General features: G+C 38.0%; 2 protein-coding genes across 6 annotated transcripts in view; one reads left to right on the forward strand and one right to left on the reverse strand.

Annotated features, from left to right (window-relative positions):
• Positions 1–14325, reverse strand: part of APPL1 (adaptor protein, phosphotyrosine interacting with PH domain and leucine zipper 1) — a 53988-nt gene extending 39663 nt beyond the window's left edge. The window contains exons 1-4 of one of the 3 annotated variants that reach the window (XM_073351491.2): positions 14180–14325; positions 7466–7564; positions 6421–6480; positions 1705–1776 (exon numbers count right to left, since the gene is read on the reverse strand). In XM_073351491.2, coding sequence (XP_073207592.1) covers positions 1705–1776; positions 6421–6480; positions 7466–7564; positions 14180–14233 — 285 coding nt within the window. In that variant the 5' untranslated portion in view covers positions 14234–14325. The remainder of the gene's footprint in view (positions 1–1704; positions 1777–6420; positions 6481–7465; positions 7565–14179) is intronic. The other 2 variants (XM_073351492.2, XM_073351493.2) reach the window with 2 other exon arrangements.
• Positions 14326–14491: 166 nt separating this feature from the next.
• HESX1 (HESX homeobox 1) lies at positions 14492–23756 on the forward strand. Of its 3 annotated transcripts, none has more exons than XM_078853602.1 (5): positions 14492–14736; positions 20701–20959; positions 21189–21388; positions 21721–21822; positions 23006–23756. In XM_078853602.1, the coding sequence occupies exons 2-5, from the start codon at positions 20767–20769 to the stop codon at positions 23102–23104; spliced, it is 594 nt and encodes a 197-aa protein (XP_078709728.1). In that variant the 5' UTR covers positions 14492–14736; positions 20701–20766; the 3' UTR covers positions 23105–23756. The 3 variants fall into 3 exon arrangements, with proteins under 3 accessions (XP_078709728.1, XP_073207603.1, XP_073207600.1); XM_073351502.2 differs by lacking the exon at positions 14492–14736 and adding an exon at positions 17808–19132 and having other exon boundaries at positions 20877–20959; XM_073351499.2 differs by lacking the exon at positions 14492–14736 and having other exon boundaries at positions 17808–20959.
• The last annotated feature ends 3658 nt before the right edge of the window (positions 23757–27414 follow it).

Here is a 27414-nt window from a genome sequence, read left to right on the forward strand (position 1 = left end):
TTACACCCTGATTCATCAGAAAAATTCCTATCCAGCTGAAGTTTTCAGGACTCTATCCTCTCATGGTTCTCCCTTCTCCCTGACTTCTTCAGCATGTACTTATCTCATTAACAACTTTCTGTGGGAGTTCTACAGAGCTCTGTTCTTGGCCCATTCTTCTTCTCCCTTTATATATTTTCACTCTCTCGGTTATCTGATAGCAACTGAATCTTTATCTAAATCTAATCTTTATCTATCTTTATGCTAATGACTCCCAAATCTACCTCTCAAATTTTGATCTGTCTTCCATCATCCAATCCCACATCACAACCTCTCTGACTCTTCATCAATGTAAACTTAATGTGGCTAAAAGAGAATTCCTTACTTATCCCTCCCAAGTCCTTCCCATCCCCCCCATTTTCTGTCAATGTTGATGACACCACCATCTTCTCTACAGCCCTGGCCTATAATCTTTGGGGTGGGTAACCTTTGACTCCTCCCTTTTTTGGCCCTAACACCCAGGCCATGTCCAAATTCCATGGCTGCTTCTTCAAAAACATTTTCTCTTTGTCCACATAGCTAAAATTCTCCTCAACATCTCATCATCTCCAACATTTAATGCTGTAACCTATATCACCCTTCTCTAGTCCAATAAAGGCATGTCCCTGTGAGTCTCACCATATCGTCCCTCTTTGAATCCCTCCACTGTCTGCCATTTACACTGCATCCAAGTGAAGCTTCTTTTTCACACCTTTAATACCTCACAATTATGACCTTACCTACTTTCTGCTCTTCTACCTTATCAAGCCACTTTTCCATCATGACAACTATGCCAACCTTGATTGTCACTTAACCCCTCAAGCACCATTACAGTTACTGCCATGCTACTCTTCATGGAGCATCTTCGCCAAATGAATGTGTAACGTCTCAATTGCCTTGTCCTCCTTCAAATCCCTCCTCAAGATCCATTGTTGTTGTGATGCCCACATAAAATAGCAAAATGATCATGGCTGGATAGAGAGCCAATAAGAGTTCCTGATAAAAGCTTTTTAAATATAGAGAAGTAAGTTATGGAACTATCAATGCAGAAACCTCATATTAAGTGTGGAAAATTACTGTTACCCTTTTCTTCCCCATCCCTTCCAATTTCCTTCCTATTATGTTTTTACATTCACTTGCTTCATCATGTCTTAAATTGGTCTGCACTGGTTTGACCAAAAATGGCATCTTCAAATGTCTAGTACAATGGGTCCCCTATTTTAACTGCAGTTTTGGGGTGCTACCTCAACATTAATTATAAATGATAGTGTATATTTGAAATTTCCCTTGATTTAAAGAGTTTATTCACTTTGGTGTGAACAGATATTGAAGAAAGGGGAATCAATTTATGTCTACAATTAATACTTATACTATAAATCCGCTACCTTCTAGTTCTGTAGTGTAACAATTTTTATGGCAGATGCCTACATAAAGTTACAGGACATAAAAAGTACATTGTTTAGAAACAATGTAATCTTACTTCACTGAATTGATTCTCTATCTTCAGGCCACACAATTTTATACTGTGTCAAGGGCAAGTAATAAAAGTGTTACCATCATGAATAAATAAATAAAAGCTATTTCTGAATGCTCATTCTAACACAAAGCCAAGAATGATAGTCAGTTGAGAAATCTATACATGACTAAGAAAAGGTTAAAGGTAAGCCAAACACATTCAACACTTGCCTCATCTATCACTTTTGAAAACTGTTGTAGGGTAGAGCTCATAACTTCATCATCGCCCCCTAATGGAAAACGCTATAAAAATAAAAAAGAAAATGTTGACACATCCTTGTGGATGACAGAAGAAAGCTGTAACCTAATAACATACTGGTTGTTTAATTATTTTGAAAGGAAAAATATAGGAACTTAAAATACCCATGTTTAGAGTCAGTAACTGTAATTACTTCATAGGACATTTTGCAGAGTAGCTTATTACTTTCATGTTAACAAAGAATATTTATGACAACTACATAAATAGTTACCTCTTTTAAAAATCTGTCAGATTAGTTCTAGTATTGGGAAAGATTCAAGCTTGACTTCTCTGGATAATGACATTATTATTCCAGTTTTGTCAACTCTCTCAATTTTAGATTTGGTGTTTTCCTTAAACCCCCAGACCTCTCAATCATGTGATTAAAAAAAATGTCTTAAGTAGAGCAAAACTTCTAGCCTTCATGATTATGGAGAGAAGCTTGAAAGTAGGATCCTGAAGGTTCAAAATCCAGAATGCAAATAAAAAATCCCAAATTTATTGCTGAAAATGTCATACTTTAAACTAATCATGTTTTTTTGGTAGGGTGATTCCCTCTCTCCCTCACCATTTTTGAATATGAGGTTGGCAATACTATTTTCCACCCTTTATTATCTTTGATTAGAAAATGCATGTGAATCCTCAAGTTTTAACATGTTAATTTTGTTTTAGGTTGTTTTGTGGTGCATTTTAAGCATTTCTCTTCTTCACAGTGGTGTCAGCAATTTTCTAAACTATCAGAAAGTCTAAGAACAAACAACCTAGCCTTCCATCGTAATAGAAAAGTAAACCAAAAAATAAAATACAGGGCTCAATTCTATTGAATTCTGATACCTAATTCTTAGCAATTATATATACACACTTAATGAGTTTTGCCTCAGTAAAGACTGCAAGACTGAGAGATTTATACCTTATATCCATTGAAAGACCATCAAAGCTGTAACTAAAACCTAATTGAAATGAGGAAATTCACATACCGGCAGGATCTAGCAAGTCAGGATATCATTCCCATGCCATCTCTAAAGTGTATCTCATTATATTCAATATTGAAAGTCATTATGTCCTTGTGTCAACACTATTATTTTCAGGTTTTATTGAGGAAAAGCAACTTTGAAGATAGCAGGTTTTTTGATAGAGATTTTGTTTTAGTTATATTTAATGCAAAGCACTGAGCAGATATGCTACAATTATTAAAATGGGAAAATTTAGTACACATTTTAAATACTTATTTGATAAGCATGTAATTAAACAATGTTAATTACAAATTATGCCAGACAGCTTATTATTGAGCATACCAAAACTTGCAGGCATGGAATTTATATTTACTGTAATTATCATGACAAAATTCATAGAAGCATGAGTTGCTTGGTTATACTATGTTTCAGGATACCATTCTGTCCCGGAGGTCACATGTTCTGTGACGTCCCAGGATCTCTGACTTCTTCTGGGGCAGGGCGGCCTGCTGGAGCAGCAGCCAGAGTTGGGTCAGCCCTCCTTGGGGCTGCAGCAGCTGGGCTCAGCACCTGCCGCAGGAGCAGCAGCAAGGCTGGAGCAGCTGCAAGCCCTGGGAGTGCTCTGTTTGTTGTCCCTCCCATGTCAGGGTATTTTTTAATACAAGTCCGAGACAGGTTGGAGGCTTCCAGGAATTTTTGTTTATTGCCCACAACCTGTCCTTGACTTTTACTAAAAATATCTGTGACAGAGTCTTAACCTTAGCTATGTTGCAATAAAAACTACTGTGGTACAGAGCTACTGTTTCCTTATAACAAGATACTGCAAAATTAACTGATCCTAATTTTAAGTATACAGTGTAGTTGTAGCTATGTTGGTCCCAGGATATTAGGGAGACAAGGTGGATGAGGTAATATCTTGTATTGGACCAACTTCTGTTGGTAAGAGAGAGAAGCTTTCGAGCCACACTGAGCTCTTTTTCACATCTGGGAGGGGAATGCCCAGGATCACTGCAAAATGCTCCACCTTGCATTTTGCTGTGATGTTGGGAGTTCCCATCCCAGACCTGAAGAAGAGCAGAGCATTGTGTGGCTCGGAAGTCTGTCTCTCTCACCACCAGAAGTTGGTCCAATACAAGATATTACCTCATCCACCTTGTCTCCCTAATTTTAAGGACTGCCTTGAGAGTTTTGATTTTCTAACAAAGCCATTGGTGATAATAAAAGCAAAATAACCAAAATTCACTACATTTCTAATTAGTGATTTTTTTATAATTCCAAATTTGTTGGCTTTTAAATAGTAATATTGAAAAAAATTCCACACAGACATTACAGCTACTTTAAAAATAAATTAAAATAGGACTTAAAGATAATTTCTTGCTGCAATTTTAATTCAACAAGGACATTGTTAGTAGCATTCATATTTATGGACTTTAAAATGTGGATTTGAAATGTAAAATTCCACATTTAGTCTCTTTTAATAAGAAAAACAAACTAATTTAAATTAACATTGCAAACAAAAAACCTCTACAAATGTCACATTTTCAAAAGACTAATTTGTATAATCAACAAATAGTAATATTGTCATGACTTATACTACTATTACAGAGCAGTAGTGAGAGACCATAAGGACGGTCTTACGACATCAAAGGTCTCTCTAGCCCAGTATCCTGTCTTCTGACAGCAGCCAATGCCAGGTGCCCCAGAGAGAATGAACAGAACAGGCAGTTACCAAGTTATCCATCCCCTACCACCAACACCCAGACCTGGCAATCAGAGGCTAGGGACACCATCCCTGCCCATCTTGGCTAATAGCCATTGATGGACCTATCTTTCATGAATTCATCTAGTTCTTTTTTGAACCCTGTTATAGTCTTGGCCTTCACAATATCCTCTGGCAAAGAGTTACACAGGTTGACTGTGCATTGTGTGAAGAAATACTTTTTTGTTTGTTTTAAACCTGCTGCCCATTAATTTCATTTGGTGACCCCTAGTTATTGTATTATGAAAAGGAATAAATAATACTTTCTTCACACCCATCATTTTATAGACCTCAATCATATTCCCCGCTGAAAAGTCCCAGTCTTATTAATCTCTCCGCATATGAAGCTGTCCCATACCCTAATCATTTTCTGTATCTTTTCCAATTCCAATATATATTTTTTTGAGATGGGGCAACCACATCTGCATACTGTATTCAAGATATGGGCATACCATGGATTTATATAGAGGCAATACGATATTTTCTGTCTTATTATCTATCCCTTTCTTAGTGATTCTGGAACACCTAGGGACTTGATTAAACATTATAACTGACTTGACAAGAACAAGCTGTGAAAGTTATGATGCTGGCTCCATCTAGGGGAAGGTTTGAAACTAAAATTCCCAGCTTCACACCAGTAAATTATGCAACAACTTGGAATCTCAAACAGGGGTGAGGAAAAAATGGAGGAAAAAGAATAAAGTTCATATAAATGAACTTCCCACTGCTGCATTCCACAGAAGATGGAAGGAAAGAGTGTAAGGGCTGACTACTTCTGATTTACAGCACTATGACAGGGTGTATAAACCCCTCATTGGACGGGAAGGGGTTAAGGAGCAACTCTGGGCTAAGGAAGCCCCGCCTCTCCACCCCTGTGGAGCGTGCTTGGTTTCGAAGCGGGGTTTAAAAGGCAGCCAGAGGCTGGTGGGCCAGACGGAAGGGTGTGCCCTGAGAGCTCCAGGGAAAGACTTGAGCTGTGCCAAAACCAAGCCTGGAAACTGAGGAACCACAGCACTTAGAGACTGTGACCAGGGCTAGAAGCCCAGAAGGTGGTGCTCTGCAAGAACAGATGGTGGCTGGATAGGATGCACAGGAAGATAGTTTCCTTGGGTCACTTCCTGACTTGATACTGATGCAAGGCACCATGAGGTAAGCAAAGCCAAACCAGCCTGCCAAGGCCCTGGGTTGGAAGCTGGTAGAGTACGAAGGCCTAGGCTCCAGTAGCCTGCCTCACCCCATGAGCTGCAGCCCCAAGGTAGGGTGGCTGCCCACAGAGACCATTCAAAAATAACAAATTTCCTCACATTTCCCTTACTGGCACTACTGTGCATGTGAAATATAACTCTTCTTTCAGTGGGGAAGCAAATTATGGGCTTCATGATTTATAAAATCTGCTAATTTGGGGGTGGGGATTTCTCCTCCCAATCACTGGAGATTTTTGTGGCTGGGTACAGGCTCCATTCCTCCTTGCTTGTTGGGTTGCTGGAGCATGGTACATCTTTAGGCTACACAATCTCTTCTTATGACTACTAGAATTAAAGCTGCCATCTAGCAAGGCTCACTGCTTTTGGGCTACAGTCTCTTTAAAATGTCCCTAGATGATTGATGGTCAGCCAAAGAAGTTCCCTTTCCTAGTATTATTCATGGTTGTGGACCTGAGCTGAGCCTAAAGATGCTTCCCTGTGAAAAAATCACAGCAAGTCTAGTTTAGCATTCTGCAGGTTCTATGGATTGGGTATCTTCAACACAGAATAGAAAGCAACCCCTGTAGCTGGTGAATTTCTTGTGATCCAGCAGCTGCAATGGTTCATTTTGTCTGGATCAGACCTGTGGAGTTTTGCACTTTGCTGTGCGGGAAGAAAAAGAATTGCACCTTTTTTAATGTACAAAAGCATGTATTCTGAACTATTTCAAAGGGAAACTGATTTATACTGTACCTGCTTCTCATACTCCTTTAGAAGTTTTGAAGTTAGATGAGTTGCTGCACTTAATTCATTCTGTTTTTTTTTAAAAAAAGGGAAACAGTTTAATCCTATTTTCTTTCCAACGAATATATACCGTGAGCATCATATTTATAAAGAGGAAACATAGAAATATGGAACAAAAGTTTAAAATGGGAATCATCTCGAAACACACAGCCAGATTTTTCAGAGGAGCTGAGACCCACAACTCCCACTGAAATTAATTAATTGGAGTGGCAGATGCAGAGTATTTCTGAAAGTCAATGCAACAATACATATCATGCACACTGTAGAGTTATCAGACGCATGAAAATTTGGACTTGCATTCAAATTTGCAATTGTCTTGCAATTTGCAGACAACACAATATTTAGTTCACATCAGCCACCTTAGTTACTGAGTATTAACTACATGTGGGGATGAAAACTGTTAAAACAAACCATTCCATTAACTGGTTACAAACTTCTTAAAATAACTGTGTAGACAGGGACGCAGGAAAGTGCTGCATAAGCAGTTTCATACAGCAGACAGTGCAGAAATAAACAGCAAAAAAAGGAAGGTAACACAATGAAGCAACATGCAGATAACAAACAGGTAGGTCATGAAAAGAACTGCTCCCTCCCCCCCCCCACACACAAATGCACCACCACCATATTCAAGTGAAGATGGAAACAAAATAAGGCAAAATACAAGCTACAGGAACTAATGTTAACAAGATTAAGTGACCACAACAAGAAACTGTCCAAATGTATTTATAAACTAATACTACAGCCACAATGGCAATTGTTCAGAAAAAAATCATTTAGACATCTAAAAGGTGTGTTAAGTACAAAGAGAACACAACTCTTCCAACTGACAAATCTTGTTTCAAAACTAGGAGACCTTGGCAAACATGGCATTTTCCAGTTTTCATCTGATTTTTAACCCATAGTTTAAAAAATACGGTTTACCCATGTTCAAATAAGTAGTTAATGTTTTTTTATAAGCTTTCTAAATGCATAGAAAAACAGCTACAATTTTAACCTGTGCATCGTAAATTCGGCGCATGGCTTGATACAACTGGTTGATGTAACTGGAAATTGCTGCAGCATCTTCTTCAAATACACCCAGCAAAGAACGTGTCTGTCAAAAATAGAACACACAATGAATTTGTATTACTCTTTTAAAAATCAACTTAGCAAAGAATGTCATGGTATTTCAAAGACATTAAATGTGATTTAATGAATTAGACAGTAAAACAGATTTCCTTTTCCAAGTGAGAGCAGAAAGACTTCAAAACTAGTAAAAATAGGGTTTAAGAAAACATGTTTCTTAGTCATAATTTAGACGCTCATTTTTTTAAAGTTTACAAAAGTTTCAAATTACTTTAAGTGTCTTTATATGTTTCTCACTTGATAGAAGTAGATATGTCAGAGTGAGCAGTCCCTTTTAAGGGAACTGGGCTCAGTCTCATATGTGCCTGCGTAGCCCATCTCCCAGATGACAGGACTGAGACTCTAGAGTCAGATGACAGTTATGTGAGGTGCAGGGCCACAGAATATAATAAGCCTGAACTCTATCAGGAAGAATTTGGGGGCAGGCTCTCCCAAATCTAGGTCCAAGAGAGAAAAACCTACAGAAATCTGGGTGAGAGAGACACAATAGGTTGGGCGCTCCACAGCACGCCCAAGATGTGGGATAGGCCTGAGGACAGGCCAATGGAAAAAAAAAAACCTAAAGGGAGAGAAGTAGACTTTAGGTAGAAAGTGGTCTAGGCAAGTGAAACAAGCATTCTATGAAGTGACAATGGATTGGAGCTGTGGTCAGTCACTGCTTACTAAGGGATCCCTAGACCAAAACCCCAAGTAGAGAGAGAACCTGAGCGCACCACCTGGAGCAAATGGTGCATACGTGCCCTAAGCTTTTCAGTAGCATTACCACCAGAATGGACAGCCTATCTTGCCAGAAAGGGAGAAGGTCTATTGCACCTGAGGATCTGGTGAGAGGCAGCAAGAAGGCATGGCGAGCCTGGACTGGGGTAGTAAAGAAAAGCTGTTTTTGTTGATCCCTGAGACCGGAAGGACTCACAGGTGTGGCTGGAAAGCTAAACTCTAATAGACACCAAATCACTGGGTTGCCAAAAGGAAAACTGTGAAAGACCATGTCTCCACATCTGGGAAGGTATGCCATATTAAAATCCCATTATGCCCATGTATATTAAGCTTTGCTACATCTTTTTCTAAAATAATTTTAAAATAAATACATTCCACAGGCACCAAAAGCATGTTATCATAATCAAAACAAACAGGCCCATCATAAACAGCTGAAAATAACACCTACAGCAAATGCTTAAATTACAAGAGAATGAGACAGCTGATAACTTGTTTGCACTGGAGTGGCAATGAATTTCCTCCAGCAAAAGGCAGATGAGTGGTATGTCCACTAGCTTCAGGCCTATTTATTCCAAAAGGCCAAAATCCCACATGGGGGAAGAGCAAAGAATTGAGTTTGACTCCATTTGGGGCTGTATCAGACCTTCTTCATGGACATTAGATGACTTTACAGTAAGTCATGCTTTCAAATGCCTAGATATTGCAATACACAAGCAATGCCTTCCACATTCTAACCACCCCTTGATTTTACCAGCAGTGACTGCACAAGGTTACTATAGTTTGGGGAAAGTCTTCAGGTAAAATCCAACTGAACCTCTGAATCTACTTAATTACTGATGAAAGTTTAAATTCTGGAGTATAATTCTGTTGCATCTTAAAGGGCAACTGCACAGCTGAATAATCTTTATACACCAGAATACGTTCTGAAACATCTCCTTAGCAGACAGGAAACGTTTGTGAAGCTCACTTAAATTGAGAGCTGAGGAACAAGCCTCAGCAACAATGGTTTCTTGCAAAGCAGAATTTTTTTTCTGTGTTTCTCCTTATCAGACTTTTGCTAACAAGGGAATTCAGTGACACTTGAGAAGATCAGTAAAATGCCCTATTTACACAAACATTCTTGAACCTAGCAGTGAACTGCTTACACTTCTATTACATCATTTCTAGAGTGTAGGTTTTTGGCTTAACTACTTTAATATAATCTAGCTCACAATACAGAAGCGTGTACTCTCTCATTCTACAGTGGAAGAAATTATCCTAAAATGTATTATGGAGATGTGCAAAGAAACTACAGTATGTATGTTTGTTACAGAAATGCTATTGTCAGATATCCAAATCCTTTGATAAGAACATACCCCAAATGACTAAGAAATAAGGAAATAGCTTCCACATCATTCTTTTATTTAACCTGAAACATCCACTTGGCTGTCTGCATAGTAGAACTACAAGCCTGATTAGAAGAGCATCATTCATAATGTGTAACTTTTTTCATAATTTATCCTGTTTCTAACTTTTTGAATAAGCAGAGGATGTGTAAAATCCGAAGTTATCAAGTTAACCTGCTGTACCCCGACAGCCTTATACTTATGAAACCTTTAATGTTTTCTAATGGAGACAAGGGAAACCGTAAGACAGAAACCCTAAGTGCAGAATGGCAGACTCATTACCCTCAAAACAGAATACTAACAGTAGTACCTGACAGTTTTAAAAGGAAAGGAAATACTAATTTGGGGGGGGACGACAGAATTTACCATTATTTTGAAATAAAATAATACCCCTACATTTAGTGGTGTTTCCTATTAACATGAAGACTGTTACTGCAATCTAAAACCCTGTGGTGCAGGGGTCAAATATTCAAGGAAGTGAAAATATATGTATCAACTAAGTTGCACTGATGTATATTTAAAGTTAAACATTACATTCATTAATTGGATTTCTATTTGTGATGTTTGTTACCCTGAACATATCCACTCAGTAACAGTGTATGATAAAACACAGGCCTGTTGCTTAGTCTAAAAAGCTGAAGCTCAGTTACTTTGGATAGGGAGCTTGGCTTAAACTTAAGCTTCCAGCAAAAAATCTAATTGATATTGCTCTCTGGGACAAAAACTTTTTGTCTTTCTGTATATGTAGAATGTGCTTACCACATTGTAGAAGCTACCAGAATACAGTAAACAGTAATCAACATTATCTGGTATCAAAAAAATAAAACCACCCTGTCTAGTGAGCGTGATTTACAGGATGCTAGATTTTTTTTTTTTAATTTCATTGTACAGGTCTTAAAATACTACTGCTAATGTAGAAGTCCTTTTGTAGTCTATCACCATGGTTTTTGGCTATCCTATAGCACAACAGGCTCTTGCAGTAATGAACTAATGGATGTGACTAATTGAACTTTAAATATTACATGTAGCACAGTTTTGCTAAACTGCATAAAGAATTGATTGTGCTTTTTGATAATCTTATCTCGATCTTCCTTTTAGGATAGTCTAAAGCCAACACCAAGTGTTTAAAGTTTCTAACATTCCAGAGACAAAAGGTAGCTTTTTCCGCATTAAAAAACATTGATAGCTTTAAGACTTAATAGAATTTGCAGTACTACAAGCTAACGTTAGGGCAAACAAATCTTATGCTTCAGATTTGTAAACTGCGCTCACATATGGCTCAAGAAGGTATTTCCCTGCCTAACTCCAGCACTGCACAACTGTCTAGGTCAGTAGTCCTCAACCTCTTCCATACCATGATCTACGTTACACCAGAAAAGTTTCAGGATGCACCTAGTCATAAAGACATGGAATGGTCGTGACATTCTGATTGAGAATTCATGGTCTATGTATATTACACTTTGAGTCTTACTCCCTCTCCCTCTGAAGAATGAGATCCAGTAAAACAAACTATTCCACTTTGTGGTCTTGTACTGCTGTGTACTTCTGAAATAATGGAACCAGACTGTAAAATGAGACCATAGTTGTTTTTATTTACTTAGCGATGGTCAGAAGTAAGATTCAGGACAGAGCACGGAAGAATGTAGGGAATAAAATTACTTGGTCTCTAATAGGTTTTGGTTCAGCCAGCATTTTCTACCCAAACTAATTATGTTTTAAGTAGACACAACTTTACCCTTAAAAAAATCAAAAAATTAAGACCTGTGCCATATGAAAGCATGTAGGCAAATCTAGCAGGTAAAAAGTGCAGGCTCAATAGCGAGTAATCTCTATCTAACTCAAAATAGACTAGACTAGCTAAAGCCTGCCACAAAACCTCCACTGAAGGACTTTCTTGAGAATCAACACATCTGAAAGACTGTAAAGGGGATTAAAACAAATTAACTGTATTTTGAATTGGTGTCTATAAATTAACAAGCCATCCTTGCATACAGTGAGTATTTCCAACAGCAACTTTGTTTCCTCAAGACTAGTGGAAAAAGTATATTTAACAGAAGGGGGCAAAAACTGTTTACTCTTGATGCTAAATTATCTTGCATTTGATATCCTGAGTAAAGAATCTCTGGCTCTGAATACTCTGTGGAGAGCAGAGATTCATTTGTTAAACTCTGGTTAAAAAAAACTGGTATATGAAAGAAAAAGCTTCAAAGTGACGGAACAGGTAAATATTAATTCTTTTTAGGATCAGAGGTAGTAATCTTTTGAAGGGTCAGTCTTTCAGAGAAGACTTAAACCTCAGAGCTTGAACACTTGGTCATTAAACAACATGTGGGGCTTTTCACAAGAGCAGTGGCTTAAGGCCTAGCTTCCTGGACAAATCCCAAACAGGTAATTATATTTTGCCTACCTGAATTCCTCTACAATTTCAAGTGAATAAGGTATTTTTTTCTTTTCACCCTAAAATATTCAGTAGTCAGCTATATTTCAGAGACTAACCAATTTATTTGAGCATGAGCTTTCGTGAGCTACAGCTCAAAGCTCATACTCAAATAAATTGGTTAGTCTCTAAGGTGCCACAAGTACTCCTTTTCTTTTTGCGAATACAGACTAACACGGCTGTTACTCTGAAACCAGCTATATTTCAGTGGTGGGTGAACTGATCCAAATAAATTCTGTAAAATATTATTAGTGCATTTTTGTATCTTTGGACAGAAAGCAGTATATAAAGTAATAAATACTAAATTCATTTGACTAATTATCATGCATACCATTCTAAAAATATTTGAAGCACTTTGATTAAAATTCTTTATTTCAGTATTTAGAATATTAAACACAGAATTGTTCTTGGAGTTTATTTTTCCTTCCACAGCTCCCATTAGTAACAACAGTTTAAATCTTAAGTGATGATCTAGGGGTTAAAGTTCCTCTGGAAACTTCTCTGCTTTCTAGCCCACTCCCTTCTTCTGCACTTATTCCTAGATCAATACTGCTAATATGCAGTAATATGGTACGAAGATTTCAAAATGTAGGGTAGTCAAATCCTTTATGGTTTTTCCCTTCACATTTTAAAAAGTCCCTATAACCATTTTAGTTAAGTTATGTGTTTTAAAATATTAGTCGTGTTTAATAAAAATTTTCATTTTACATAAGTAGCACTACATAATTTAGGATTTTAATCTGAATCCTAAAAGCAAGGTGGTGAGTCTTAAGCTCAGAAATAGCAATATGTGCACACTGTTAAATTACAAATCATCCTCAGTTACACTAATACATCAGAGTGGCAGCTGTGTTAGTCTGTTCCGCAAAAAGAAAATACAGTATTTTCCACTGCATGCATCTGATGAACTGAGCTGTAGCTCACGAAAGTTTATGCTCAAATAAATTTGTCAGGCTCTAAGGTGCCACAAATACTCCTTTTCTTTTTACTAATATATCAAATAGCATCAGTCAACATTGTTCTATCAGATGATATTTGCCAGCTGACAGTGTAATGAGAGCAATGTTCACTTAACATGATATATTATACATTAGTGTTATATTGTTCACAATGTCAAGAGGCAGATTACAAAACACTATCTGGTTAACTCTAGTGACAGCTGGCAGCATTTATGGATATCCTGCCTTCTTAATATCAAGCAGTGAGTGATTAACTAAACAGCAAAAACTGAGTGAAGAAATTAGAAAGTAATTAAAAAGCTGTAAATTAATAGCATATATTGCCAGTCTGGGAACAGCTTTCAGAAACACTTCATGAAACCCAACTATCCTAATTTTTTGGTCTTCAATGTAAAAGTTTTGGCTAAAACATAGCCACAGGATTCAGATTAAAAAAACTTTTCTCCAACTGACAACGTGAATGAGGAATATTTAATCTTAAAATACAGGCCATTTTATTTTGAATCTCCTGGGAACAGGAGCCACTCACATTGAGCATCACACAGCTGCAGTGCTGTTTAACTAACAGCGCGGCCTTTAATATCATCTAACTAATCGCTACTCGGAGCACACATGCAAGGTGGGGATGACGTGAGGGGGGGAAAAACTGACCCACACTGAGTGACTTCCTCCCTTCCCCCCAGCTTACACACATTTACACTACGGTAAAGTCGCGGGGGAAGCTCGGAGTCTATTTACGGCTTGACACTGCTGCGGCTCACAGCACCAGAGACACCCGCCCCCAGCAAGAGCAAGCCTGCAACTACAAGCGGACCCCGCGGGGCGCTCCTGTACCCCCTGCCAGGGGCCGGTCCACAGGGCCCTGGGGGCTCGCCCCGGACACCTCAGCCTCGGCTGCCTGCCCCTTCACCGCACCCAGCCACCTAACCCGCCTCTCGACATCCCCTCGAGCTACAGCGCCCGCGGGCCACTGCCTGGGGCTACCACCCGGGCGCAGAGCCCCTGGGCCCTGGCTCCAAGCAGCGGCAGCCTTGTCCCCGCGCAGAACCCCAGGGCCCGACCCGACGGGGCCCCTCTCCTCTCACCTGGGGGCTGTCCTCCAACGTCTCCTCAATGGGCAGCTTGTCAATCCCGGGCATGGCGGTGGCTGGGTCCTTACGGGCCGACGCGCCCACAAGCCCTCCCGTGCAGCCAACGCTGGACCCCTCCCCCTTCGTCAGCACAGCCACACCCCTGCCCCCTGCCCCGCCCCGGAAATCCGGCCCCCGCCGCCGCCGCCGCCGCCTTCTCATTGCTCAACGGAGGCGTCACTCTAAGCGCGTGAGGCGGGGCTGACCTCGGAGAGAGGGCGTCGAGTGACGTCTGGCGTGACTCAGTTGCCGCCGCCGCCTGCCCTCTGCCGGGCTGGGAGTGGTTGAGGCAGCTGCGTCTGCCGGCGGTCTCCCGGCCCAGCGCAGCGCGAACCAGGCCCAGGTCCCGGCGGCGCGCGCAGGCTCCTAGCGAGGTCTCGTCAATGCAGCTCCGCCCTTACCCGGGGCGACCCCTTCCCGCAAGGGCGCGGCCTCCTCATCGCCCCGCGCGGGGTGCCTGCGAGTCGGCGCCCCAGTATATAAGCACACCTCTAACCAGCGTGGGTTTACAGGTACAAAAGCTGCGCAGAGCAGGTCTTAGATGTTTCTGAGGGAGAGACGCGCGTTGGGACTTCACTTTCCCCCTTAAGGTGCTGGATGGTGGTTGAGCTTTTCTCCTGCTCTGGCATTTAGAATTTCACATGGTCCTGACCCTTTCTTAAACTGTCAGCACGCTGTGATAGCCGTCCTGTGAGGAATTCGTTATTCCCACCCCCTTCCACGCTACCTCTTCTGGTTAACACGTGTTGAACACACTGACTCCCCAGCATAGCTTATGCTCAAACAAACGTGTTAGTCTCTAAGGTGCCACAGGTATTCCTAAAAAGAAGAGGAGTACTTGTGGCACCTTAGAGACTAACCAATTTATTTGAGCATGAGCTTTCGTGAGCTACAGCTCACTTCATCGGATGTTCCTGTTCCTTTTGTGGATACAGACTAACACAGCTGCTACTCTGAAACATGTTACAATTGTCTTCAGAAACCCTATTTGCATCCTGCTAGGGGAGTTAACATATTTTTGAATGTCAAAGTTTGTAATAATTCCTTTTAACTCTGTTTGGACAGGGTTTTAAAGCCATGTTCTGCTTCGTGTAGCACGACAGAATTAGAAAACCCTTTTGAAACGTGCTTGTAGCTAACCCCAGTTGTTTGTTAGAAAGACACATTGGCCTTAGATAAAATATGCTGTCCTGTTCCCCCCCCTTCCCCCTGCGTGCGAGCGTACACACAAAATCATTCTAAAAAGCCTCTTTTTATAGCTTTGTGACTAGAACATCTTGACCTTGAGATGTATGTGTGTGGTTCCTGTAGATGTTAAAATGGATATCTGAGAGGTATATTATATTCATACCCTAATTGCTAAACATTTTAATTTAAATTGCATTCAAAACACAGGAAACAATGTGTGTGAAATGAAATACAGCAAAAATATAAATTCAGACATTTGAAAGGCTAGTGACAGAAAAAAACAAGGAGATAAAATACATTTGAAGTTGTAAGATAATAGTTTTTAAAAAAGAAATTACTTGTTGTCATTGATGGGGAAAAAAAGACCACAAGAACATTTGATGGAAAACCAGTAACGTTTGAGTAAATTGGTTATTATTAGGGGGTAAAAAGAAAAGAAAGGGAACTGCTTCTCCTTCTCAAGAGAAAGAGAGACAGTATATGTCAGGCAAGAAAAGAAGGGTAGGAGAATTTACATTGTTAAATAAACTCCAGTGAGTGCGGTGCAAAAGCTAGGTTAGAAAGTGTGATAAGTCTGTTAGTGGAGCAAATGATTAACTAATGTACGGTATTTTCATTGCGATAAAAATGTGTTTATCATTATTTATATAAGATTCCATACTCTAAAAAAATTAGATGAGATGTAGACATTAAATTGTTTAGTGGTTGGGGGAGGAAACTAGAAGTAAGAACTCAGTTCAACTGGTTTAATTTCCAGTTTAGCCACTGACTCACTGTGTGGCCTGAGGCATGTCACTTAACCACTTTTCCTCTCTTTCCCTATCTGTAATTTGTGACTAATCTTGCCTATCTCACAAGGATGTTGTGAGGATTAAGATTTGCAGTAACATTCTTATCTGTTTGGTTCTCCAAATTCAAATTTTATGGATATGCCATACACTAATTCACAGTCTATAAATGTCATGAATAGCTTTTCTTTTTTGAAATCTGTCAACTAGTGACCATTTAGTACAGCTGTCAAATCATGGGGATTTTTTTTTTACTGGCGGCAGTTTGTGTATTTTGTACAATGTGTAAGATTGAGGACATGTTCCCTTAGCAAAATCATAGATAGTAGTATGTGGGATTTAGGAAGTGGAGTTTCTGTTGTTTCTCCCATCTATACACCTCTTTAGATGGCAACAGACAACATTTATTTTCTTTTAGTTGCCATGAACTGAAAATAATACATCTTAAATTAGCACTGAAGAGATGAAAGTGTGCTACAACAAAACCACAACAGATTTGACATTAAAATGTAGAAATTTGACTTGGCATGCAGAATAATCTCAACAGGCACGTGAAAAAAGGGGACAGTCTTGCTTCTGTTGAAGAGAGCAGTAAAATGCCAATTGACTTCAAGATGGGTTCTTTTTTTATTATACCCTGCAACATAAGGGGACTTAGTTGTTTGAAATGGATCCCTTATAATAAAAAATAATAATTTTAAAAATCTTTTAGTAATGTTATTTGTATTTTCGCAGTTTTTAGAAGGCAATATTATGCATGTATCTTTAGAAAGTAATTCGTTGAATGGGAATCTATGAACCCTAGATGGCAGTATTACTTTAGTTTCAGTTCTTCACACACCAACTGAGTTCAACTAAGACTCAATGGCTGAATGCTGGCCTCCTTTCTGAAAATACTCCTGGAAGCTACCACATCTTCTTTCTTACCTGGCAAGGCCATTATGAACCCAGTTGCAGGACATCCTACTGGGAGTTGAGGGCATTCAACCCCTAGAAACTTCCCATGGTTGTAGGACGCTCTGCATCGCTGCAGGGGGAGGGTGAAGCTCAGTGGGGTGGGAGGTTCAGGTGCAGGGGGCTCCAAATTTACAGGGGTTGCACTGACAGGGGTAGCTGCTCCCAGTACAGTGACCCCTTCCCCCAAGCCCTCCTCCGCATCAGGAGACCCCCCCCCCCCCCCGAAACCACATCTTGCTGACCAAACCCACTGTATTGGGAGACACACACCCTGATCCCTTACCCATCAAGCCCCCCTCCCCCCGAGTCCTAACCACCTTCACATGGACTCCCTTGTGGACTCCCAGTCCACCCGCACCCAGAACCCCCCACTGAGCTGTCCGCACCCAGTTTGCACCACACAGAACCTTGGTACTCTTGAGGGAATTCTGCAGCAAACAATTTAAAAAATTTAAATTCTGCAAAGTCCTGCATATTTTATTTGTAAAATTAATACAGTAACACAATAACAATATAATCACACCATTTTCAATTATTTTTACAATTTATTTCAAAATACTTGTCAGCAAATAATTTAAAATGGTGTAATTATATTGTGTTACTTTGACAAATAAAATATGCAGAATTTTAAAATATTATGCACAGAATTTTTAATTTTTTTGGCGCAGAATTCCCTCAGGAGTAAACTACATAGACCTTTTAGCAGTTGGTTTTGAGGTGGTAAGGAGCATATAATTAAATGTTCCTCATCACTACTGACACTTATCTTTCTGGAAAGTTCTTTAGTAGCCCTTTAAAGAGAAATAAGATTTCATTACATAATTTATTTATATAAAGCCAGTTACCATATTTTGAACTTCTTACAATTCATGTTTCTAAGATGATCCCATCAAGCCAGCATTGTAAATGAGATATTTACTTTCTTATAGGTCCTTGTCCATATTTTTTTTAACTTGCTATAGGTATAAATAATGAGCTATGTTTGAAGGCCAGCCATTATTTGTATTATAGTCATTAATGGTTTTCTACACTTGGAAAAAATCTGACCCATAATTCTCCATGCGTGCAGCAGTATATAATTTTTGGTCAGATTGATATACTGAGCCTCCCATTACATTTTTTATGTTGTTATATTTTAAAAAGAATAACAGTGCCTTCTGCATTAGTGGGCAGTATTGTGAACTCCAGAGATTTTTATCCCAAATCTCATATTTGGTGATTTTCCTAATGCTTCAGTTCCCAGGCATGAGATTATATGAAAATCTCAGCTTTCTTTTAAAAAAAACAAGCTTCTAGCCCTTATGATTATGGACTCTAGAGATCAGAAACCAAAAGGCAAATGAAAAGAACCCAACATTTACTTATTTTAAAAACTGCATAATTTTTAAGTCATTCTCGTGGTCTTTTGGGGTCTGAAATGATTTTTGAACTCTCGGCTTGGCAATACTGAGTAAACTCTTTGAACTATACTTACAAAATTATGAAAAATGTTCTCCGTGTAGCATTACTGTTTCACAGCTCTCTGGATACTCAAGCCATTTTATTCAGCAAGGATAAAAGTCACCCCTGGTAGAGGGCCAATATAAGGCCTATGCCTAACTTAAATCCAACATAAGTGCTCAAAATTGAGCTGTGTGCTCACAAGGGCATGTATCGTGGTATAAATAAAAGTCCATCCTGAATACATTTATTCTTCAAAGATTTATGTTCTTCATAATCTAGTGTAATAGGTACACTGTAAATTAGCATAGATGAGTTGTCTCTCATCTTTATTTTAATTTTTTATTTTTTATTAAACCTTCAGCACATGTTTTTGTGAATTGATATAGATACTTTGTGTATGCTTCCTTGTGCTGTCTCATCAGCTCCTATCTCATCTCTCAAGGTTAGCAGGGTCTGGATGGGTCACTCCTTGGATAGGCAAGACCTTCATTTAATAGATCATGTGGTCAACGGTGTTGGAAATCATGGTTCAGTAAGTTGGAACTCAATACCTTAAGTTAGTACTGAAGCAATACCTTATCATGGTGTTAGGGAGCACCATGCTTCAATAGCTGCTGTCTTACAGTATTAACATTGCCAAGAGCAATAGGATGAATATACAGTTCATGAATGATCTTTTCAGATATGCTTGAAATGACAGGTGTATCATATAGATCTTTAATTTCCCAGAATTTCATGGTGTCCTTAACTGTATCAGAATAATGGTTGCATGTTTCCATATGGTAGGTATTTATTAGATTTATATCCAACTATATTTTTATACAGGAAGGTGACAGAGCAGGGATAAATGCCAACAAGAAGTCCTGATTCTGCCCTTGAATGCACACGGCTCCAGTTGGTGTGCATCAGAGGTCAGAACTTGAATTAAAGGTTGCAAACTCTGAATTTTTCTACCCTTACATTTAAAATTCTGTTTAATTTTTGCCGCTTTTTTCAAATAAAGTTTTAGAATAAGAAAAAGCAGGGAAATATGTAGGGAGATGGTCCAGAACCAAAACCTTGATCCAAATATCCCTGAGCTTTGATAGTGTTTGAGACCTGAACCTGCATCCAGATATGAATTTTATATATGTCACTTTCCTTATAATGGGCCAAACCACGACTCTGGATTCAAACAACTGTGAATTTTATAAAAATGCTTGAACTCATCTCCAATTCTCTATTTTTGATTATTTTAAATATTAGCACTGGTGACTGAAGTAAACACCCATTGATTTAAAACAAATACACGAGATTACGATAAAAAGCTGGTAGAAAAAAGTGTTCTGATTTTAATCAAGAAATTAAAATACAGTGATTCTATTCCTTTTAAAATGTTTTATACAAATGTTTTAAAGAATGCTTTGAGACTTTCACATTGCTGTTTTTTGAGAAAGCTGCACCAAGATTATTTTAATAGAAAAATGAAGCAAGTGAATGCGTGAATTATTTATTTAAATGCTTGGTGCAACTGTTCCTGTTAACTAATCCAGGCACTTGGAAGGCAATTACACTGAGCTTTGACAACATTGCCAACCCACTGCAGTGTGCCTTGTGCCAAACACTATTGTTTTATTGACCACGTTCACCATTACATATGCATATGAAAAAACAGAGGCATTTTCATCAGGATTACCCTAATAGCATTAAGAGATTATTTTTAAAATTTCCTTGGAAGAAAATTCACTTAAATGAGATTACTTATTACTTGACTGGTTTCCTATCATGCTGCTATGTTTAGGTAAGTGGAGTCCATTAGACTATAAAGTTTTTTTAAAAACTGATTTTATACATTAATGATTTCAAATAAAAGGGAAGTACTATATTTGTGCATAGCTTCTTTTGAGAAAGTTAAGTCGATGTTCTGGTTAGGAGAGATAACACTTTTTGTCCCTCTTGGTGGCCCCCCTAGTGTCGCCATTAGTTGCTAATTACTTGCAAACAAATAAACAATTAACTCCTCGTGCCTCTTGGTGGGAGAGTCTTCATTGACATGCTAAAACTTTCTAATAAAAGATTTTAATTAATGACGTTGCAAATCCAACCCCCTTGCTAACACAGCTATAAGGAGGACCTGCAAGAAAATGCAAGTACAATTCATGTTGTGCATAGACTGAAGGTGAAAGAATGGCAAATACATCATTATGTGCTTCTGATACAGCAGTGTCTCAAAATCTTCAGAAAGTATCCAGTTTTGTGGAAACTAAAACCACGCATTGCTCATTTTCCATTGAAAGCATTTTGGGATTAGAACAGAAAAAAGATGGCATTCCAGCTGCGAAACCTCACAGACCATGGATGGATACATGCAACAATTTAGGTATGTTGTCAGCTTTAGTTGTGTATTGTCTTAACTTTTTACCCTATGTTAAGTTTTATGTATTATCAAGGATATGTTTCCATAAGCACCTCAGTACGATTAGACTTATACTTAAAACATTAGATTATCACTTATTTTGTTACAGGCTTGCATTTTACTATAACTGTCTCATTCAAAAATTGGCAAATACAGATCTATGAATTTAAATTCTATATTTTTATGTTTTTAGGAGAAGACACTAATCAGTGTCTGCAGACCCCTGTTATTTCCTGCGAAGGGCCATTATTTCATGTTAACAGTTACCCGATACTGGACGAAAGAGTTTTGAAATGTGAAAAATATTTTTCAGCCACTGAAAGGCTATCTTACAAAAGGGAACTGAGCTGGTACAGGGGTAGGAGACCAAGAACTGCTTTCACTAGAAACCAGGTAGGGATTCAGTTACCTATTTATAAATTAAGTAATGTATGTTTTACTATATTCATTTGTTGAGTAAAATGCATTCAACAATAGGAAGCCTGTAATAATTAGTTGATAAAATGTTGTATACTTACTGCATAAAGAGGCAGAGATGTACATATGTGGTTAAGGACTGGTGTTAACCAAGAGTAATTTCACTAATTTCATTTGATTTATACTGGTATAAATGAGATTGGAGTCTGGCCCAAAAAATTGTTGGGAAAGTCTTTTACTTGAACTGACTCACTTTTTCTCTTTTTCCTACAATGTAACATTTTAAATTGTTTGCTTATTCTCCTCAGATTGACGTGCTGGAAAATGTTTTTAGAGTGAACTCCTATCCTGGCATTGACGTTAGAGAAGAACTAGCTCACAAACTAGATTTAGATGAAGACAGGATCCAGGTAACTTAATTTAAATATATATTCTGTGATCACATGATGTCTGCTCAGCAATGATGTAAGTGGGTGGATCGGATAACCATCTGAAAGTTGTATTTATTCTTAATGATCCTTAGTAATTAATGCATTATTAGATAGCTACTATATTGACAGTAATTTGTAGTGGAGAAACCAGTGAAATTTCTCTTTCCTCTCAGTCTCCCCTTCTCTCTGGCACTGATATGACATTCATCTCTGTAATACTTCAGTGTCATCCTCCTTGACCATCACAAAGCTTTCCCCCTACCAAACTCTCAGATTTAAATCCAGGTCCCATTGAAGTCTATGGGAATTTTTTCATTGACTTCAGTGGGGCCAGGATTTCGTTCTCTGATCCCAGGTTTGAAAACCTTTTCTACAATGGGTTTGGAACCATGTTTGAAAACTAAATAAATATAGTTAAGCAAATGGATACATACATTTCAGGCAGGGTTTGGCTAGCCAATTTAGACAGGACAAAACTGTTTTAAAGTCACATTTGAGACTCCGTCTCATTTGGTTCAAAGCTCAGTACACACAGGGATTTTAAGGCCTGATCGAAAACACATCAAAGTCAATAGAAAGGCTCCCACTGACTTCTTTGGACTTTGGATCAGGCCCTTAATGTTCATTAAAGGTTTGATCAACTTCCATTGAAGTCAGTTGGAGGCTTTTTCATAAAAGTAGGATCAGGCCCTACTGACTTATACTGCAAGGGTTTAAGCACTTCTGGGAGTTATTGAGCATCCTGAACTTCCACTGACTCCTCCGGAAGTTCAGGATGCTCAGCATCTTCCTGGATCAAGCCCTAGGGGTCCAGTCCTGTTCCATTGAAGTCTATGAAAGTTTTGCAGTTAACTTCAGTGGGAACAAAGCAGGTCCTTACTTTTCAATTCAGCTAGGAAATGCAATGAGTCCTTTGTCTATAATTTTCTCTGCCTTACATTATTATTTATTAAAATTATTACAGCTCACCATATACCTTCATCTGTAGCTTTGAAACTTCCAAGCTGCTTCAGCTTCCAAAAGATCAGAATTTCACAAATTATTTTACTGTATGGTTGTACTGATATTCTTTATTAACTTCAAACGTGGCCTGCATACGATGTTGCTTTTAAAAGGAAAAATTACCCATTTCTAAGAAATGTGCATTTTATTTCAATTATAGATCTGGTTCCAGAATCGCCGTGCAAAGCTGAAAAGATCCCACAGAGAATCTCAGTTTATAATGGTGAAAAACACTTTAACCTCTAACCTTCTGGAATAGGAAGAAGCCAGCTAGTTCACCATTATTCTACCACAGTAGAACATGAAGAATTATTGGAACTTCATAATTTACATTATTAAGCAATGATAATGTAACATTTGATATTTGCATCTAGTTTTGAAAGATGATCATGATTTTCATTAGAATAAACTGTAAATACTTCATTATAACATGCCTCATATTATAATTGCACTTTTTGTAAAAAAAGTTTTCCATATATTTTAATAAATATTTTCAGAAACATGTAAGATATTTTTGCAGATAACAAACTATGATACACTAGATCCTGAGCTGATGTAAATCTGAATAATTTACTTGAAGACAATGGAGCTACACCAGTTTATACCAGCTGAGGATTTGGTCCTGTGTGGTTACTGATTTCAGAAAAATCAGCAGGAATACATGAAAAAAATGACTGAATTTTTTTGTTTTGTTTAATAAAGCTTCAGATATTTTAAAGGTAGAAGTAAAAAATCATCTAAAGTACACAATTATGCAAAAATGCTACTGCTGTTACAGCAAATTTAGCTTAGGTATTTTACTGGAATGAAATAGTTTTTCAATATTAACAATATGGAGCTGAAATTTTAAAAAATTGTACTAAATTATACTTGTTTTTATGAGACGTATGTGCTAGCTATTTACAAATGAAAAACCTAGAGAACAGTAACAATGTGTGGCATTTGTATTTTAGCTAAACCAATTAAACTGAAAAGCAGTTTAAAATGTCATTGTTATCAACTTCGTTTTCTCATCTTTTAATGTAAATTTAGCAAATATTTGCCCAGTTAATATTACCAGCTTAACTATGTTACATCCAAATGGTTTTGTACTGACAAAACCATTTGGATGTAACATAGTTAAGCTGGTAATATTAACCGGGCAAATTAATTATAAATTATAAATATTAACTGGGCAAATTAATGATACAGTATTGTGAAGTACTGAGTGCCTCCAGTATCTCATGAGAAAATTCAGCACTTCTCAGGATCAAACCCATTTGAGATTAGATATATTGTTTCCTTGTTTATTCATTCTCTTATCCAATAATACTGTGAAACATTTTCCACAAAGTTTATAGTGGTAAAGATTTTTATCAGATGATATATGAAAACCAAGCATCCTGACATTTGATATTGAATCAACCCAAAGTCAATGTATATAGTCCCATCAACAAAGTAAAACCTTTAATTTACTTCACATGGCCCTGATTCAAGAAATCTACAGTCATCTGTGTTGAGCAACACATTAACATACTTAACTGTTAGTATATGGTGAAGTCTCATTGCTTTCAGTGGGATGTCAGCTGATGCTTAAGTGCTTTGCTGAATAGAGGTGCTTTCGTGAACTGGGGCCTAACAGTATACAAGGAAACTCCATTTCAGATGGCAGAATTCAATGTCTTCCATTGTTGTATGCAGTGTCGTAGGTGTGTTGGTTCCAGGATATTAGAGCAACAAGGTGGGGTGAGGCAATATTTTTTATTGGACCAACTTCTGTTGGTCAGAGAGAGAAGCTTTCGAGCTTACAAGCTTTCTTGCCTGAGTGGCAAGATAGAAATGCCAGAGACCACTGCCTGTGATTCCATGGTAAAACTATTATAGTGCTTTAGGAATTCAACTTGTTACTGGGTTGTTGAAATCTATAACACATAACCAATTTGGGGTCTCTGCCTTGCTTCTTGACAGTCTGCCCTGAGTTTGTCACTCACGGTCACAAACCACTCTGTTTAAGCTTGAAAGCTTGTCTCTCTCATCAAGAACTTGGTCCAGTAAGGTCCAACTTGGTCACCCATCTTGTCTCTCTACAAGAAAACTGATTTTCTGAGTTTGGGGATTCATCCATTAGTCCAATAAAAGTACCAATTCCTTTAACTGGCCTTTTCCATTTTTTGTAACTATTTTTTTAAACTGCACATATCTGTAGACCTTAAAGCAGAGAGTTATGATTTACTATATGTAGCCAGAAGATTTCTCAAGGTGTTATTCAAGAACATGCATTCTAATTTTGAAGGCTTTGTTGTGTGCTGAATTATATTAAAAACTCTGCGAGCACATGTAGAATCTTTGAAAAGTGAGTGTCAAAACTGTTATGCCTTAAGACATATTCCTTAACATATCTGACTTCAATGAGCTTAATGGATGACCGTGATTATCCTATCCAATTTGTATGATGGCAGTAGTCCTCCAACTTCATTTTTATCTACAAAGCCTTGAAACTGTCACTCTTTAATCAATATTCTTTTCTGTTCTTAAAATTGAATGTTGCTTATAATAAGAAAAATAACCAAACTAGGTGCTAAGACTTCTTATTGGACAAAAGCTGCAATTGACAAAAACTGCTTTTCTCCCCACTCGGTAAATTCATTTTGCTGATTCAGGGACCAATCCTGCAAACATTTACTCTCTCAAGTAATTTCACTGACGTATGAGACAATTTGCTTAAGTAAGGATTTGTTGTATTGGTCTCTTATTTTTAAAGTACTATGTTCGTTAAAATAAACTATCTGATTTTCAGATGAGATTAAGCACTGAAGCTCTTCTTGAATTCAGTGGGAGCTGAGTGTGTGCTGCACCTCTGAAAAATTAGGCTGTACGCTTTAGTGACTCGGAGCAAACAGTTTTTGTTCATTGCAGCCATAGTACAATGGGAAGAGATAAAACTAAGATATGTTTATTTTATGTGGAAACTAACTGCAACAGGAGTGTATTGGGCACAAACAGGCCTTGTTAGGACAATGCAAGGAGGAGGAAAAAGTGCTAGTTTCCTTAAATTCTTTAATTACTTAGCTGGGTTTTGTTTTTTTGTTTTTTTTAGAAAGCAAAAACAAAACCAGATGCAGTACTTTATTTAAATTCATCGCATTTCTGTTTTCATTATTGGATTAGTATGAACACAATAAATCCCAAAGAATGATAGTTCCTCATTGTTTGCTTTTGTCAAAGTCTTAGAAGACACAGAAGAAAAACACTAGCGAGCCAGCCTCTTGTGTCCTACTCCATGAGACAACTAATTTAAGTAAAGTTACTCACATGTCCAACTTGTGTTTGTAGGATTAATCCCTTAGTTACTCCATTGTGCAGGGAGATAGATACTCAGAGGGCTGTATCCCCAGGTGGTGAACATGGATGTATTTGTCACAGCAATTTACACCAGCTGAGCATCTGGCTCAAAATGTTTGTCCTCTTTACTGTCTATGATGCTCACTTCATATGGAATTAGTTTCTTAAAACCTCTGAATACAGCATGTTGTCAGTAATACAGGTCAGCTGTAAATAGCAAAAAGTGAGAGAACTGGAGAAAAATGGAGAAATTCCACTGTCTTCTCCAGTCGCAATATAGTTCTGTTTGTAATTAAATGTTCTCTGTATCTTATTTCCTTTGCTAATTAAATAACTATATGAATAGACAAAATTTAACCTTCCCAGATACATTATTTTCAAATTAGTATATTCTTGAAAGAGTTAAGGGTTGAATTTTGAACCCTTGTTTCTTTCTATTACTGGAGAGTGGTTGATTCTTGGTAAGCTGCACTAACATTTATCTAGAGGAAGGACTTAACATATATCTAGAGGAAGGACAAATTAACATATATCTAGAGGAAGGACTTTCTTTCAGTGCTGGGAAGTGCCGACTTCACAGATATAGTGAATAGGAAAGATGGAATAGCAGGTGGCTGTTTTACATTTACATTAATGGAGAATTCACTGAAGTTGAGTCTTGCTAGATGTTTTGGAATCTATTTGGAAACCCATCTGATTCAGAAATTTACCAGTCTTGTTTTCCTAGTAGTTTCATGGGCAAAGAGAAAACAATTGTCTTTATTGCTTGAAGTTGTATCCATGCTATCGGTTGGTCTGCAGAATGGAAGGTCAATGTTTATTTGCGTGCTTTTTTTTATTGCTGAAGTGTGTGTTTTATAGTGCCTGGCATTTGCAAGGAGTCTGTGGTAGGTACATTGGGAATGAACTACATCTCCAAATATTGACTAAGAGCATTCAGTTGTGATTTGTGTGAAGGCGCAAGAGACTAAACAAAAATCCCTGATAATTGCCACAAATAAGATAAAAGACCTCCTTAACTCAGTGTAGATAGTTTTCCTTAATATACTCCGATATGTACCTTCATTGATGAATTATCTGTAATCTTTATGGGTTCCATACAAAATGGAAAGTTATTTGACCTCACTGTTAAAAAAAAGACTGTTTTAATATGGAAAAAGAAAAGGAGTACTTGTGGCAGCTTAGAGACAAATTTATTTGAGCATAAGCTTTCGTGAGCTACAGCTCACTTCATCGGATGCATTTGTC

The sequence above is a fragment of the Lepidochelys kempii genome, chromosome 7 (genome assembly GCF_965140285.1).
Source record: "Lepidochelys kempii isolate rLepKem1 chromosome 7, rLepKem1.hap1, whole genome shotgun sequence".
Classification (NCBI taxonomy): domain Eukaryota; kingdom Metazoa; phylum Chordata; order Testudines; family Cheloniidae; genus Lepidochelys; species Lepidochelys kempii.

Bases quoted from the DNA above. Each gene is read 5' to 3' on its own strand.
- HESX1 (XM_078853602.1), top strand. From the start codon at position 20,767: ATGGCAAATACATCATTATGTGCTTCTGATACAGCAGTGTCTCAAAAT. The intron at 20,960-21,188 runs GTATGTTGTCAG...TTATGTTTTTAG, and splicing joins GGATACATGCAACAATTTAG to GAGAAGACACTAATCAGTGT. The intron at 21,389-21,720 runs GTAGGGATTCAG...TATTCTCCTCAG, and splicing joins CTGCTTTCACTAGAAACCAG to ATTGACGTGCTGGAAAATGT.